This window comes from Heptranchias perlo, chromosome 23, assembly GCF_035084215.1.
Source record: "Heptranchias perlo isolate sHepPer1 chromosome 23, sHepPer1.hap1, whole genome shotgun sequence".
Taxonomy (NCBI): Eukaryota; Metazoa; Chordata; class Chondrichthyes; order Hexanchiformes; family Hexanchidae; genus Heptranchias; species Heptranchias perlo.
Genome location: NC_090347.1, coordinates 34,357,822 through 34,375,501, shown reverse-complemented (window position 1 = coordinate 34,375,501; position 17,680 = coordinate 34,357,822). Strand labels below are relative to the sequence as shown.

The following is a 17,680-nucleotide window of genomic DNA, read 5'->3' as shown; positions in this document are numbered from 1 at the left end:
CTGCTCACAGTACTCCAGGTGCGGTCTAACCAGGGTTTTGTATAGCTGCAGCATAACTTCTGCCCTCTTCTACTCTATTCCTCTAGATACAAAGGCCAGCATTCCATTAGCCTTATTAATTATTTTCTGCACCTGTTCATGACACTTCAATGATCTATGTACCTGTACCCCTAAGTCCCTTTGGACATCCACTGTTTTTAACTTTTTACCATTTAGAAAGTACCCTATTGTATCCTTTTTTGGTCCAAAGTGGAGGGTGTGGCGGATTGTGAGATCGCAGGATATAAGTGGGGTGTTAGTGGAATGTGCACAGAGGTGCAGTTGCAAATCAATGTCAGAAAATGTGAAGTAATACAATTTGGAAGTAAGAATTGGGAAAAGAAATGCAGCTTAAATGGTAATGTATTAAATGGACCAGAGGAGTAAAGGGACCTGGTGTGCAGATACACAGCATTAAATGGTAGCAGAAGTGCATAAGGTCATAGAAAGACAAACTGAACCCTTGCTTTCATATCTACAACAACTAATTGCATTTATATAGCACCTTTTTAACATATTTACTCTGCCACAACACATGGTTGAAGGAGCCCATAAATTTCTTTTAAAAGGGAATTAGATAGGTGCTAGAAAAAGTGGAATATTAAAGGGTATGGACATTGTGCATGGTGAGTGGGACTAGATGAATTGGCTCATGTGGAGAAAAACACTAGTGCAGACTTGAGGGGGCAATTGGCCTATATTTGTGCTGTAACCTTTTGTGATTCTAAGAGTTCTGATGAAGGGTACACACCTGAAACATCATAGCAAGTCTTCTCTTTACAGATGCTGGCTGGCCTGCTGTGGATTTCCAGCATTTCCTGTTTTTATTTTATGATTCTAACTTTGTTCATGGTTTTATCCATTTTTGACATGTATCCACACTTTCAAAAGCAGCAGGAATGTATGGACGAACGTGTACCCTTAGCCAAAGAATTTTAGGCCATTGTTTTATTTGAAATCCTGTACAATATTTCCCAGAAATGCTCAACTTGATTTTTACCATTTTTTTTCTGCAATCAAATATTTGTATTACTTGAGTTTGACTTTTCTCATGTACGAAGCTATAGAACCAGAAATCTCGGCACTTGTCTTGTTCTGACCATAATACTCTAGAAATTCTCCACTGGGGCCAATGAGATACATGATTATTGTATGGTCAACCTGAAAAAAATTGAGAACATAAAAGGCAGGTTAAAACCTCTCAACAGAATTCCTTAGTGTATATATCTATTATAACTGAAAAGCCTACAACTCACTGTAGGCCTCATTTCTTTTTTAAATAAACAGACGTTGCTTTTTGTATCCGGCATATATGCTTTGCTTTCAACCGTCTCATTGAGATTCACTTTTAAATGTCGTCAAGTAAACAAAGCAGCTCTCTGATCTTGTTAATTTGCACAGATTCTGTAATTATTTCAGCAGACCCAAAATATTGGTGCATAAAATGGAATATTTGTATTGTAACGTTTTGAGGCTGGAACTGAGGTGCACTGTAACAGCAATCTACAAGGGTAAGAAGAAAAAAATTCCCAATATAGCTCAGAGGTTTAATGCAGTGCCTAATGTGGAACCGAACACTACAGACTAGGAAATGTCCACATCAGCCTGTGCTCTCAACCTTATTGTATTGTGAGCTTTGCGCACTTACATGTGGCTGAATGCCCTCCATATGGGGTACTTGTAGCCCATCCATTGTGCATCACATTGTAATATATTTAAGAGTAAAGAAATCCAAAAATAGCTTTTTTAAAAAAAAAAGCTGCACAAGAAAACTACAAAACCACCAGTAACACCATTTGGCAACATAGGCCTTATTCTCAAGAGCCCCAGCCTCCAAAGGAACTGTTGATAAAGTTTAGTAACAAAATGGTGCAAATGAGTTACAAAACACTCAATATCTGGGATCTAAGATCGTATCTGGCTCCATCTGAGGAATGAAAATCTCTTTGCTCACTATATAAAAGTTCTAAGTGACAGTCCCAACCCAGTGGGGGCAAGTCAAAAACACAAGAGCACCTACAATTGGCAATCTGACTCAAGAAGAATGGATGATATGGTGCTCTTCTGTCACTAGGGTAAGTGCAGTGAATAATTGAATTTACCATGACCTATGGTGCAGTCCAGATTATTTTATGTTTTGTTTTTAATTAGCGTTGGAAAAGCTGAGTACATCCATTTTAGGACATTGTTTGTGCTAGAATGACATAGCAAACGGGTTTTGTGTAATATCTGCTCCGCAGTATCAAGGATGCAGAGTTTACAGACCACTGAGGCCTCTTTCTTTCCTGTTGTCACATTTGCTTTATCTTAGCCAACATCCATATGAAATGGGCAAAAGCAAACTTCTCAACATAATAAAGATAAAACAAAGCATACAAAGAGGAATTTGCCCACCAAAAAAATGACACTGGGGAAGGGGAGTCCAAAGATAGAGAAACTGCTTTAAGAATTTAACCGTTATTGCTCAACAGTGTTCACAAAAGTAATAAGGGAGAAATGCCAGAGGGAGGTACAGTTTAAAGATGAACATAGACTGACAATTTTTAAAATTGCATAAGAGGATATATTGAGAAGGCTGCTGAAGCGCAAGGTAGATAATGCTCCTGGCTGACAACTTTCATCCCAAGGTTCTTGAAAGGATTGGATCAAACAGTTGCAAGTCCTCTTGTGGATATTTTTCACAGCTCATTGGACTCAGGCCAAAACCCAGAGGATTAAAAAACAGCAAATGTGACTCCCATCTTCAAAAAAGGAATCAAGGATCAACCATCAAATTATAATCCTGTAAGCCTTACTTTCACTGTTGGGAAAGTGTTTGAAAGTATTATGTGGGATAATATAAGGGAACATATCTTGAAGGGCATGAGCTAATCTGAGACAGGATGGTTTTAGGAGTGGGAGGTCATTACTAATTTATTGGATTTCTTTGAGGAAATGACAAACCTAGTAGACAGGAGAGAGACTAACATAATAGGGGCGAGTTTGGATGTTATCTACTTGAATCTCAGGAAGGCATTTGACACTATCTTACACAATAGGCTACTACATAAGGTCTAAGCCCATGGGATAAATGAGAATGTATTAAAATAGATTGGCAAATGGTTGGTAGGTAGGTAGGTAGGCAATGAGCAGTAGTGGGAGGTATCTGGTTGGCAGCCAGTTACCAATGGAGTGCCACAAGGTTCAGTGTTGGGGCTGCTGTTTATAATTTTTATAACTGATTTAGAGGAAAGAATTGTGCCCACAGTGTTCAAATTTGCAGAAAATATCAAATAGGGAGCAGTGGCAAATGATTATCAATGTGCATAAATTCAAAAGGATCTTGACAAGCTGGACCAATGGGTGGAGAAACAGCAGATGCAATTTAATACAGGGGTCTGTAACATTGAGATTCGGTAGAGGGAAGGGTGATATGGATTATGTGCTAAACGAGAATGTATTCGAGATGTCGGAGCTGGAGATAGATCTTGGAGTTTTAATGAACAGGTCACTAAAACCATCAGCACAATGTTCCCAGACTTTTTTTTAAAAACAAAAACACAATGTTGGGATGTGTAGTAAGGGGTATAAATATATAAATCCAGAGAAAAGTCATTTTGAAACTGTATTTAGCTCTGGTGAGACCACATCTGGATTACTGTGTGCAGTTTTGATCTCCCTGTTTCAGAAAGGTAATTCAGTTGGTATCATAATGTGATACAGCACAGAAGGAAGCCATTTGGCCTATTGTGCCTGTGCCAGCTCTTTTGGTAGTGCCATCCATTTAGTCCCATTCCCCTGCTCTTTCCCCATAACTCTGTACATTTTTTCTCTTCATTTATTCAATTCGCTTTTGAAAGTTACTATTGAATCTGCTTCCACCACCCTTTCAGGTAGTGTACTCCACATCATATCAACTCACTGCGTTAAAAAAAGTTTCCTCATATCGCCTCTGGTTCTTTTGCCAATCACCTTAAATCTGTGTCCTCTGGTTATTGACCCTTCTGCCACTGGAAACAGTTTCTCTTTATTTACTCTCTCAAAACCATTCATGATTTTGAACACCTATCTCTTCTTAACCTTCTCTGCTCTAAGAAGAACAACCCCAGCTTTTCCAGTCTCTCCACATAACTGAAGTCTTTCATACCTGGTACCATTCTAATACAGCCAAGGATCCCACATGCTTTTTTTTAAAACAGCCTTCTCAACTTGTCCTGTCACCTTCAAAGATTTGTGTACGAACACCCCCAGGTCTCTCTGTTCCAGCACCCCTATTAAAATTGTACCATTTAGTTTATATTGTCACTCCTCATTCTTCCTACCAAAATGCATCACTTCATACTTCTCTGCGTTAAATATTATCTACCATGTGTCTGCCCATTTCACCAGTCTGTTACTATCCTCCACATTGTTTACTACATTTGAGTTTCGGGTCATCTGCAAACTTTGAAATTATACGCAAGTCCAGACCATTTATATTCATCAAAAAGAGCACCACTGTATATTTCCCTCCAGTCTGAAAAACAACCGTTCACCGCTTCCGTTTTCTGTCCCTTAGCCAATTTTGTATCCACGCTGTCACTGTCCCTTTAATCCCATGGGCTTAAATTTCCTAACAAGTCTATTATGAGGTACTTTATCAAATGCCTTTTGAAATTCCATATACGCAACATCAACTGCACTACCCTCATCAACTCTCTTCGCTACTTCATCAAAGAACCCAATCAAGTTAGTCAAACACAATTTTCCTTTAACAAATCCATGCTGACTTTCATTTATTAGTCCATACTTTTCCAAGTGACAATTAATTTTGTCCCAGATTATTGTCTCAAAGTTTCCCCACCACTAACATTAGGCTGACTGGCCTGTAATTGCCGGTTTATCCCTCTCCCCAGGGGTGTAACATTTGCAATCCTCCAGTCCTCCGGCACTGTCCCCAGATCTAAGGAAGATTGGAAGACTGTGGCCAGAGCCTCCACAATTTCTACCCTTACTTCCCTCAGTAACCTAGGATGCATCCCATCTGGACCAGCTACTTTGAGCACTGCCAACCTTTTAAATACTTTCTCTATCTATTTTTATCCTATCCAATGTCACTACTACCTCCTCCTTTACTGCTACCTTGGCAGCATCCTCCTCTCTAGTGAAGACCAACGCGAAATATTCATTTAGTACCTCAGCCATACCCTCTGCCTCCACAAGAAGATCTACGTTTTTGTCCCTAATCGGCTCCACCCTTCCTTTGACTGCCCTTTTATTTATTTTACTAGTTATTGGAGGGGGTACAAAGAACGGCTACACGGTTTATCCCAGAACTTGAATGTATGAGGAAAGATTCACTACTCTGCGTCTTTCCTCTCTTCAAAAGAGAATCATAGAAGGCTACAGCACAGAAGGAGGCCATTCAGCCCATTGTATCTGTGCCGGCCGAAAAAGAGCTATCCAGCTTGATCCCACTCTCCAGCATTTGGTCCATAGCCCTGTAGGTTACAGCACTTCAAGTGCACATCCAAATAATTTTTAAAATGAGTTGAGGGTTTCTGCCTCAACCACCCTTCCAGGCAGCGAGTTCCAGGGCCCCCATCACACTCTGGGTGAAAAGATTTCTCTTCAGCTCCCCTCTAATCCTTGTACCAATTACTTTAAATCTATGCCCCCTGGTCACTGACCCCCTCTGCTAAGGGAATAGGTCCTCCCTATCCCCTCTATCTAGTCCCATCATAATTTTATACACCTCAATTAAATCTCTTCTCAGCCTCCTTAGTTCCAAAGAAAACAACCCCAGCCTATCCAATCTTTTCTCATTGCTAAAATTCTCCAGCTCTGGCAACATCCTCGTAAATCTCCTCTGTACCCTGTCTAGTTCAATCACATCTTTCCTGTAATGTGGTGACCAGAACTGTACGCTGTACTCAAGCTGTGGCCTTACCAATGTTTTATACAGTTCTAGCATAATCTACCTGCTCTTATATTTTATGCCTCGGCTAATAAAGGAAAGTATCCATATGCCTTTTTAACCACCTTATCTACCTGTCCTGCAACCTTCAGGGATCTGTGGACATTCACTCCAAGGTCCCTTTGTTCCTCTACAGTATCCTCCCATTTATTGTGTACTCCCTTGCCTTGTTTGTCCTCCCCAAATGAATTACCTCACACTTCTCTGGATTGAATTCCATTTGCCACTTTTCTGCCCAACTGACCAGTCCACTGATAACTTCCTGCAGTCTACAGCTTTCCTCCTCACTATCAACCACAAGGTCAATTTTTGTATCATCTACAAGCCCCTCACATTCAAGTCCAAATAATTAATATATACCACAAAAAGCAAGGGACCTAGTACTGAGCCTTGCGGAACACCACTGGAAACAGCCTTCCAGTCGCAAAAACACCCGTCAACCATTACCCTTTGCTTCCTGCCAGAGCCAATTTTGGATCCAACTAGCCACTTTCTCTTGGATCCTTTGGGCTTTTACTTTTTTGACCGGTCTGCCACGTGGGACCTTTTCAAAAGACTTGCTAAAATCCATGTACACTACATCAAACGTGTTACCCTCATCGACCCTCCTTGTTACCTCCTCAAAAAATTCAATCAGGTTAGTCAGACACAACCTTCCCTTTACAAATCCATGTTGACTGTCCTTGATTAACCCGTGCCTTTCTAAATAGCGATTTATGCTGTCCCTCAGAATTGATTCCAATAATTTGCCCACCTCCGAGGTTAGACTGACTGGCCTATAATTACTCGGTCTATCTCTTTCTCCCTTTTTAAACAACGGTACAATGTTAGCAGTCCTCCAGTCCTCTGGCACCACGCCTGCAGCCAGGGAGGATCGGAAAATGATGGTCAGAGCCTCCGCTATTTTCTCCCTTCCTTCTTTTAACAGCCTGGGATACATTTCATCCAGGCCTGGCAATTTATCTACTTACAAAGATGCTAAACCCGTTAATACTTCCTCTCTCGTTGTATCTATCCCATCCAATATTTCACACACCTCCTCCTTCTCAACTACAATCTCTGCATCATCCCCCTCTTTTGTGAAGGCAGACGCAAAGTATTCATTAAGAACCATACCCACATTTTCCGCCTCCACACATAGGTTATCTTTTTGGTCTCCAATAGCCCCTACTCTTTCCTTAGTTATCCTCTTGCTCTTTATGTATTTATAAAACATTTTTGGGTTTTCCTTAATTTTACTTGCCAGTATTTTTTCATGCCTGCTCTTTGCTTTCCTAATTTCCTTTTTAATTTCACCCCTTGATTGAAGATTGAGTGAGATATGATAGAAGTGTTTAAACCTATGAGCGGTTTAGACAAACTGGATCCAAGTAAACTTTTCAGTTGTGCACAGAATCTAAGCACAAGGAGACATATTTACGAATTAAGGACAACAAAAGAAAATAGTAAAAAAAAAAGTTCCACCTGCATCTCCTAATAGATTATCAACACAGGTGGCGGAACAAGAAACCTCATTAGGTTTCAAGAAGAAACTAGAGGGGTCCTTGTCAACAAATGGGATGCGGGGTTAATTGGAAATGCACCAAGGGAATATTGTGGCTAGGTGGGCTAGATGGATTGAAGGCTTCCTCCTGCCTGAAACTGTTACTATTGTACTGTGTTTTAAAATGAAAACAAACACTGGCACATGGAATTAAATTTACTTACAATATAATCATTGTCGTCATCTTTAGGTCCTTGGCTATAATAGACTCTGTAGGCTCTCGATACCTGTTCTACTTGCTCTCGTGACCCTGTTAAGCCAATTAACTTTGGAGAAAACTCTGAGAAAGAATCAAAGATTTATTTGCATCACATTACAGCATTCATTTTTTTTTTAAAAAGACCTACAAACTAAAACAAAGAACTTGCATTTATATAGTGCCTTTCATATCCTCAGGACGTCCAAAGTGCTTTGCAGCCAATACATTACTTTTGAAATGCAGTCACTGTTAGGTTGGGTGACATTTATAGGACATCCCATCTGCTTATGGCAGACAGGAATACAATGTATCCATTTAAAATTTAGAAAATGCTGGGAATGCAAAGCTGGTCAGTCAGCATCTGCAAAGGAAAAAGACAGGCTATTGACGTTTTGGGTCTGGAACCCTTTAGCAGAGGTGTTCTGATGAAGAGATACACTTCTGAACCATCAATAACCTGTCTTTTCTCTTTACAGGTACTGACTGACCAGCTGTGTAGTACTAGCATTTTCTGCTTTTATTGCAGTTCTTTTTTTAAAAAAAATTAAAACTGTAAAGTTTAACAGAAAAGGCTGGAAACACTTAGCAGGTCAAAAGCAAAGTACTGCAGATGCTGGAAATCTGAAATAAAAACTGTTAAATTTAAACCTGGTCTTTGTGGGACATTATGTAATTAGCCCACAGATCCTCCTACAGCTTTACACCAAGTCTTCCTGCACAGTAAGACTACAGTTTCCGTAAAACTCTAATAGAAGAGAAATGCAATTTTCACACTGGTTGCTATAGCGACAAAACTACACACACAGTTCTTGGGCCTGATCAAGCTTTGAGAACACTAAGCAGAAGAGGTGAATCAAAGTTTACCACTTAAAGAGTCCTTTTACTGTACTGAATCACTTCAAGAAACAGACAATACCTTCAAATTCCAGACTCCTTACTGTTCCTGCCTCATTTACAGTATGATAGTTTTAGCAACAGCAAATGCATAAGAGCTGCAAAAAAAATGGCAACTTCCACTCAGTGACTGAAGCCCCTCCCACTAACTCTATTCAGGGAATTAAGTTTTTAACATTACACAGGAAGTTAAATAGTTAGTTTTATACCTTCTTCCTTTTTCAAAGAAATCATTAGACAGGTAAAAAGAAAAAAGAACTGCAAATGCTGGAAATCTGAAACAACAACAGAAAATGATACAAGTACACAGATCAGGCAGCCTCTAAAGAGAAAAGGTTAGACCTGAAACGTTAACTTGTCTTTCTCCTTTATAGATGCTGACTGCTCCACTGTGTAATTCCAGGATTGTCTATTTCTTTAGAAGATTAGCCAACTTACCTTGGACGTATCTTGCCATGGCCTCAACATTATCTCGGTCTGGATCAATGGTGATTAAAAGAGGTGTCAGATTTGGCAAAGAGGGGATTTTGTCTGTAACAAAAAAAACAATAAGGATAACAAGATCACTCAACTAAATGGCAACATGTATTCACTGCACAACGTTTTACATTTCACATGCGTGGCTGCACTACACAAGTTACAATGACTCTCTACAATTCCTCTATATATAAAGAACTAAGTACTCTAACAAGCCCTAGACCAGGATTTATACTCAAAACATTTTCATATACAAAAAGACAGATTTAAAAGGAACAGAATCTATCTCGACTAATGGCAGCCGAAGATTGGAACACCTTTTTCCTAAAAAGGTAGTAACTATTTGTATTTTGTTACTGATATTATAGATGTCATTATTTGAATAAAATTGGAAACTACATTATTTTTAATCTCAACTCCCGTTTTGCTTCTCCTATAAGCTTGTACATAACTACATTTCTGTGATTCCATAGATATTAATTATATTTAATACACTATATCCACAAATTCCTACAAATGTCTTATTTCTAAACCCAAAAATTAACTTTTGATCTAAATCAATACTTTCAACTTATATTTTATTAGGGTTTTTCTCCTAAAGCAAAGCTCCACATGGAATTCTCACTTACTCATCTCTAAGTACGGTTACTATTAATGTTGTTTTACATGGTACAAATACGGCCTTAAATCGCCACAGCTACTACACAACTGTTTCTTACCTTACAGACAAAAAAGCCTGAAAGAACCTATCCTTTGTTTAAAAAGCAAAGTTTCACCCATATAATTAGTTGCAAACATATTTGTGTTTGACACAAAGGTCACTTTTGATAATGCGCAATTTGTGTTCTCATGTGGCTGAACCCCAATATTTTCCAGTGGGCTTCTGTCAATAACAGACCTGACAAGCAAGAGGTCCGTGATGTGGCTACACAAAGTATGTGGCACTGAAATTGACCGCCCTATCAACAATTCCAATACCCTCATAGCTCCTACTGAGATGTGGGAGCCCTGCAGCTTGAACATACAACTACCAACATTGCAACAACTATTAGTGCCACCTGGTGCTGATAGCTAGAATTGCTATGAAAATACTATGAAGTGCAATATCGTAATACAATGTGGATCCTAACTACATTGCTAGTTTGCTTTCACATCCCTTTAATCAGGATGTTCAGGATCAATTGCATTTTAAATTGTCAAATTTTCAATATTTTTACTGAAATGGTATTGAACTCCGCAACATAATATAAATCAAAAGCAAACAAATTATGTAATTAACCCTCACCACAATAGCTACTTGGGAATCTACTATTTAATGTGCTAGAGTGAGGCACACCATACAACAAGATCACACAAAAAAAAAATGTCTTCCTCGGGAAGTGCTCAACTCTAGTGCCACTTCAGGCTCACCTCTCCCTTGTCTGTATCCTTCAGAAGACCTGCTGCTCAATGTTTCTCTAGTCTTCTATTCACAGCTCCCCCCACCCCCCACAGAGACCGAGAGATAGAATGTGGCCCTCAGCAAAAAGTTAGTGAAGAACTCTGTACTACAAAACAGAGGGGAACACAGCAAAACATTGCCCTGCATATAAACACCAGGGAATTAAAACTATTATTTATAATACATCGTAGCACAATGTAATCCTGCAATGGCATTTTAATGCTACTTGACACAAGAAAGACGCTTTAAATACATCTTAGATCCTATTCACGCATTACCAATCAGTTAGCTTTAAAATGAAATTAGTTTACTTTAAAATGAAATCAGTTTGAACTCCTGTTTACTGTCTGGTATACATTCAAATCATCATGCAAAGCATCCTTTGCTGAAATGTTTACCTATTTCATCCACGACAGTAATCATTTTCTCCAGTTCTTCAGGACAGATGTCCGGACAGTGTGTGAACCCAAAATAAATCAAGACCCACTGTCCAAGATAGTCTTTGTCCGTCTTGGGCTGTCCTGTATGATTGACGAGTGAAAAGGGTCCTCCGAGTGCCGCCTTTCCAATACTTCGGGTCCGCTCCTTTTCAATCTCTAAGCAAAGTCATTATTTTAAAAAATGACACCATATCAGACAAGCATACCATGTATATCTCACAGCTTCAAATGGATTTTCAGGAATTTGTTTTCTATGTTGTCAAATATTGCATTGAAACAGGCCATTTGGCCCAACTGGTCCATGCTGATGTTTATGCTCCACATGAGCCTTCTTCGTCTAACCCTATGAGCATATCCTTCTATTCCTTTCTCTCGCATGTGTTTATCTAGTTTCCCCTTAAATGCATCTACGCTATTCGCCTCAACTACTCCTCGTGGCAGCAAGTTCCACATTCTAACCATTCTCTGGGTGAAGAAGTTTCTTCTGAATTCCCTATTGGATTTATTAATATCTATCTTATATTTATGGACCCTAGTCTTGGTCTCCCCCACAAGTACGTCTACCCTATCAAATCCTTTCATATATATCTTCATTACACACCTCAAAGCAATGTGCTTCAGGATATGTTGGGAACAAATGCATATATTAGAAAACTAAGTACCGACACTGTACACGATCTTCGTTCCATTTCAACCATCCTGTTCACCTTTTGTCAAATATGTTCTACACTAAACATAGAAAATTACTGCCAAAAAGCATTACAAGGAGCAGTCATACAGGCAAATCTACAACTGGTAAAAAACAAAATGAAACTTTAAAAATGATGTGTGCTTAGGTCCCCCAAATTGCCATGGATAGATTTTCTGTTGACAGCAGGCAGTTCCCTGCCACGGTAAAGGGAGTTCCACTCCTATATCACTCCCTTAGCATTCAAACAAAACTGGCTTCTAAGCAGGCCTCAGATCAAGCGGCTTCCCACTATCTCAGACCCAGGAAGTGTATGGTGCAGGAAAACCATAAGGAGGAGAACAATTAGTGGAAATATTAAAGTTGTATATTAACATGTAAATACAATATCCATTCCTGTATCTCACTGGAATGCACACAGACTCAAACAGAATTAAATTCTTCCTCCATTAACCCTGCAACACAAAAAATACTAAGTATTTACAATAAGCTAAAGGACAGGACTAAGTGTCAAAATATGGCTATTCTATTACATAGATCAACTTTCATACTCCCTGTAAGGGATCATCCTGAATCTTTAGCTTACCTCAAACATACACTCAAGTGATACATGTAGCGGTCAACATTACCCTTCTTGAGTGTGAAGTCAGTTTGAAAAACTGGAACTTCTCTGTAAGTCTTAAGATCAAAACTTTTTTTTAAATTAGAAACGACAACCAATTCATCTATTTGCAACGTCTATTTAGAATTTTGAGCTACATTTTCTTCCCTAATTACTTTTCTGCACCTTTCCTGCTGTTTCTCCACTATACTTTAATATACAAACCTACTCACAGTTAAGAAGATTTGTGACTAATGCAAAGAAAAAATCACAATTTTGTCCTACATACTGCTTTCGAACTTTTAAAAGTTTTTTTATATAGTAAAAGTATTTTGTGATTGAAACTTACTGTCTTCTTTTTCTTTCTTAAAGTATTTCATGATGGCCAACAGTGCTCCTCCTACAGTAAAAGTGATTGCTAAGGACTTCCATGTAACAGGCTACTAAGAAACAGAAAAAATATCTCAGATAAAAATAGTTTTAAATAAACAGTAAATAGATGGCCACCTTTAAAATGACTCTGGTGGTTTTGAACACAAGAGACCTTGGCATAGTTCAGAAAGTAAAGGTTATTAGTAACATTTGCTAAATAGATTCTATGCAATGGATAGAGTAAAATTGAACCTTTCAATTAGCCAACTACATTAGATTAATTCAAATATTTGATACGATTACACTCTAACTACACTAAAGTATGCACAATCCTTATACAAAATTTGGGGGTGGATTTTCCTGTTGTTGGGCTGGACGTATTAGATTGCCTGGGTTAAGTGCATAGTGGAAAGTCGGGCAGGGAGGATTGCACGCCTGTAAGGGAGCTCAGTTGTACAGGCGCAGGAACAGGTAAATCTACCCTATAGTCTATCTAACTATTTGGCGGTGAATATTCCTATTTTATTCATCAAAATTAACCACAGCCTCACTTACCCCACCCTTTTTAGTGCTGCTATTTGGTTTCTCTCCAGGTCGAGATGAAGGCATTGTACTGAAGTAGTGGAGATTGTGTGTGGAGTATTTTGTAGGCTTCCATCTTGGGCAAAGGTCTTTAATGAACTGTACAAACATAGAAAGAAAGCAAGAAAGAAAGAACTTGCAATTAATGAGCATCTTTAACAGCACATTCCAAACTGCATTACAGCCAATTAATTATTTTTAAAGCGGTGTCATTGCTGTTTTGTAGGCAAATGTGGACAACCAATTTGTGCACAGCAATGTCCCACAAACAGCAATGAGGTGAATTACCAGTTAATCTGTCTTTGGTCGTGTTGGTTGAGAGATAAAAGTTAGCCAGGACACTGGGAGAACTCTTCTGCTCTTCTTCGAAGAGTGCCAATAGGATCTTTAACATCCAGCTGAACAGGCAGACTAGGCCTCAGTTTAACATCTCATCTGAAAGACGACACCTCAAACAATGCAACACTCAAAACTGCAGTGGAATCTCAGCCTAGATTTTGTGCTCAAGTCCTGGAGTAGTGTTTGAACCCACAGCCTTCTGAGACAGAGGCGACAGTGCTATCCACTGAGTCAAGACTGACTAGGAAAAATCATAGAACGGTTACAGCATGGAAGGAGGCCATTCGGCCCACTGAGTCTCTGCCAGCTCTATGCAAGAGCAATCCAGCTAGACCCACTTCCCATCTCCGTGGCTCTGCAAATTTTTTCCCTTCAACTACTTATCCAATTCCCTTTTGAAAGCCACGATTGAATCTACCTCCACCACCCCCTCAGGCAGTTCATTCCAGTGCAAGCCAATCACCTTAAATCTATGTCCTCTGGTTCTTGACCCTTCCGCTAACAGGAACAGTTTCTCTCTATCTACTCTGTCTAGACCCTTCATGATTTTGAACACCTCTATCAAATCTCCTCTCAAAATTCTGTGCTCTAAGAACAACCACCCCAGCTTCTCCAGTCTATCCATGTAACTGAAGTCCTTCATCCCTGGAACCATTCTAGTAAACCTCTTCTGCATCCTCTCCAAGGCCTTTACATCCTTTCTAAAGTGCGGTGCCCAGAACTGGACACACTACTCCAGTTGTGGCCAAACCAGTGTTTTATAAAGGTTCATCATAAGCTCCTTGCTTTTGTACTATATGCCTCTATTTATAAAGCCCAGGATCCCATATGTTTTTTTAACCGCATTCTCAACCTGCTCTGCCACCTTCAATGAATGTGCACATATACCCCCAGATCTCTCTGTTCCTGCATCCCCTTTAGAATTGTACCCTTTAGTTTATATTCACCCTCCTCGTTCTTCCTACCAAAATGTATCACTTCATACTTTTCTGCGTTAAATTTCATCTGCCCTGTGTCCGCCCATTCGACCAGCCTGTCTATATCCTCTTAAAGTCTATCACTATCCTCCTCACTGTTCACTCCCTTCCAAGTTTTGTGTCATCTGCACATTTTGAAATTGTGCCCTGTACACCCGAGTCCAAGTCATTAATATATATCAAGTAAAGCAATGGTCCTAGTACCGACCCCTGGGGAACACCTCTGTATACCTCCCTTCAGTCCGAAAAACAACCGTTCACCACTACTCTCTGTTTTCTGTTACTTAGCCAATTTTGTATCCATGCTGCCATTGCCCCTTTTATTCCATGGGCTTCAACTTTGTTGATAAGCCTATTATGCGGCACTTTATCAAACGCTTTTTGGAAGTCCATATACACATCAAGCGCATTGCCCTCATTGACCCTCTCTGTTACCTCATCAAAAAACTCAATCGGGTTAGTTAAACATGATTTGCCTTTAACAAATCCATACTGGCTTTCATTAATTAATCCACACTTGTCCAAGTGACTGTTAATTTTGTCCCGAATTATCGTTTCTAAAAACTTCCCCACCACCGATGTTAAACTGACTGGCCTGTAGTTGCTGAGTTTATCCTTACACCCTTTTTTGAACAAGGGTGTAACATTTGCAATTCTCCAGTCCTCTGGCACCACCCCCGTATCCAAGGATGTTTGGAAGATTATGGCCAGAGCCTCTGCAATTTCCACCCTTACTTCCCTCAGCAACCTGGGATGCATCCCATCTGGAGTGGGTGACTTATCTACTTTAAGTACTGCCAGCCTTTCTAGTACCTCTATCAATTTTTAGCCCATCCAGTATCTCAACTACCTCCTCTTATACTGTGACTTTGACAGCATCTTCTTCCTTGGTAAAGATAGATGCAAGGTATTCATTTAGTACCTCAGCCATGCCCTCTGCCTCCAAGCATAGATCTCCTTTTTGGTCCCTAATCGGACCCACCCCTCCTCTCACTACCCATTTACTGTTTATATGCCGAAAGAAGACTTTTGGATTCCCTTTTATGTTAGCCAATCTATTCTCATACTCTCTCTTTGCCCCTCTTATTTCCTTTTTCACTTCCCCTCTGAACTTTCTATATTCAGCCTCGTTCTCACTTGTATTATCAACCTGACATCTGTCATACGCCCCTTTTTTCTGCTTCATCTTACTCTCTACCTCTTTTATCATCCAGGGAGCTCTGGCTTTAGTTGCCCTACCTTTCTCCCTCGAGGGAATGTACCTTTACTGTACCCAAACCATCTCCTCTTTAAAGGCCGCCCATTGTTCAATTACAGTTTTGCCTGTCAATCTTTAATTCCAATTTACCTGGGCCAGATCCGTTCTCATCCCACTGAAATTGAAACAGTTTGTATGATAACACCTTCACTAGGAGTTCCAAAATCATTGCATGGCCATTGTAAACAAAACTGTAAGCCAACCCATGATATGGATTTCCAGTTCAGATAAAACTGAATAGCTCAGTGAGCAACACAGTTGCTTCATTGAAAATAAGTTAACAAAATCTAACACTTATACAAGATGTCTTTGAAATGATACAATTAATAAATCATTTAAACCTAATTTTCCACTTATCAACTGCAGACTAAAATAATGCTACTCCTTACTAAAGATTAAATACAAACCACAATGTTTATTTCAATTTTGAGCATTTAAGTTCACATTACAAAACATATTTCTGCTAGCCCTATACTCTAGCTGTAAACAGGAGGAGCCCCGATTCACATGGCAGTCGGTAATATCATTCTTATTGCCTGTGGCATTAAAATCTCTACACCAATGAAGAAGAGGAAGAATAAATTAGAAACTATAAAAACTTCAGATAAATTCTCTAATCCAGGAACTCTTGTCATTGAATCATTTTTGTCTCAATTTTCTATTCAATAGCATCTTTACATCATTTTACCATGTTTACCAGATCGTAATTATATTGCACTACTGGTCTAAGACTAACAGCTGTAGAGTGCAAAGTTCAGTGAGCAAGTCTCGTGTTATATTGTGGGTTGCTAATTGTGCTCTGCCAAGCAAGGGAAAATGTTGTGCGCACGAAGAGCTCCAATCCCCCTCTAGTAATAATAAAAAAATAACTCTGCAGTAAGTGCTTGAGGTGCTTAAGAGGACCGACAGGCCGTTTGAACACTCTTTAAATTTAACTTCATATGACAATGGTGTTATGTTCCACACCTTGCCAAGACCAAGCAATGTCCGACCAGTGAATGGTTTTAGTGTATTCTGGACCTGACTCCAGAGTTATGCTGCCCTTTTCTCTTCGAACTTTGCATCCCTAGTGATAATTTGTGAATTCACACAGTAGCAGCAGATCTCTGAGTGCTGGTAGGAACGATAAAACGTACGGTGAACTTGTGATTGCCACCCAACCAGTTTTTTTGAGTGACCTGTCTGGAAACTCCTGAAATACATAAACCAGACATCAATAATCTCAGTCTGTTCCCCACTCCTGAGTCTTGCGATGTGGACTCATTATTTTACTCGGGTTATCAACCAATGCTTATCAGCAACAAGGAAAATGTCATAACTCAGGTCACGGTCCCACCCCACGCGTTGCCTTTGCCCTCTGTTCAATTTCGGAGTGGGCAGCCTATTCTTGATACTCATGTTCAGGACTGCCCGGCACCGTCGCTCACCAGTGACACTGCATGTTAAATGTGAAGCGTTTCCTGGTCTGTAACTCACCGCCGCCGCCGTGCACCGCGCGTTTGCTGCCAGCAAGACCGGGTGGTTGCAATGCTGTGCGGCGATCCTACAGGGAAAGCAGGTCGCCCTGGCAGCTTCGCATAAAACTGCTCGATGAAACCCCCTGGAAACAGCACTCGTCCGTCTCCAAAGCTGCACCGACAGCGCCATTGTGAGAACAGTACATGACCTTCACTGAATACATCCGGTAACAGACTTGCTGCAGCCTCCTCCTCCCAGCGACGCTGCCCAAGACGTTACACCAAGACTGCACAGCAAATACATGTGCAGCAGCATTTCTGTTCGCTACCCGGATTATTTTATTTTATTGTCAATTTAACAGCCTTCGTCAACACCAAGCTGAAATTGAATACTAACATTCCTAACTAAAGTTGCATAATCTTAAAACATATATACTT

At 39.9% G+C, this 17,680-nt stretch overlaps 1 protein-coding gene and 1 long non-coding RNA gene across 2 annotated transcripts in view; one reads left to right on the top strand and one right to left on the bottom strand.

Moving 5' to 3' along the window:
* The window catches only part of LOC137341243 (uncharacterized), a 30,413-nt gene extending 20,910 nt beyond the window's left edge, over positions 1–9,503 (top strand). Inside the window, exon 4 of the long non-coding RNA XR_010966994.1 lies at positions 8,985–9,503. This is a non-coding gene — a long non-coding RNA (uncharacterized lncRNA). The remainder of the gene's footprint in view (positions 1–8,984) is intronic.
* Positions 956–17,491, bottom strand: sco1 (synthesis of cytochrome C oxidase 1). The gene is made up of 7 exons (XM_068004328.1): positions 17,262–17,491; positions 13,185–13,310; positions 12,607–12,697; positions 10,927–11,124; positions 9,049–9,141; positions 7,682–7,797; positions 956–1,200 (listed from the first exon to the last, which is right to left on the bottom strand). Exons 1-7 carry the CDS (start codon positions 17,430–17,432, stop codon positions 1,069–1,071), a joined length of 927 nt encoding a protein of 308 aa, XP_067860429.1. The 5' UTR covers positions 17,433–17,491; the 3' UTR covers positions 956–1,068.
* Positions 17,492–17,680: the final 189 nt, after the last annotated feature.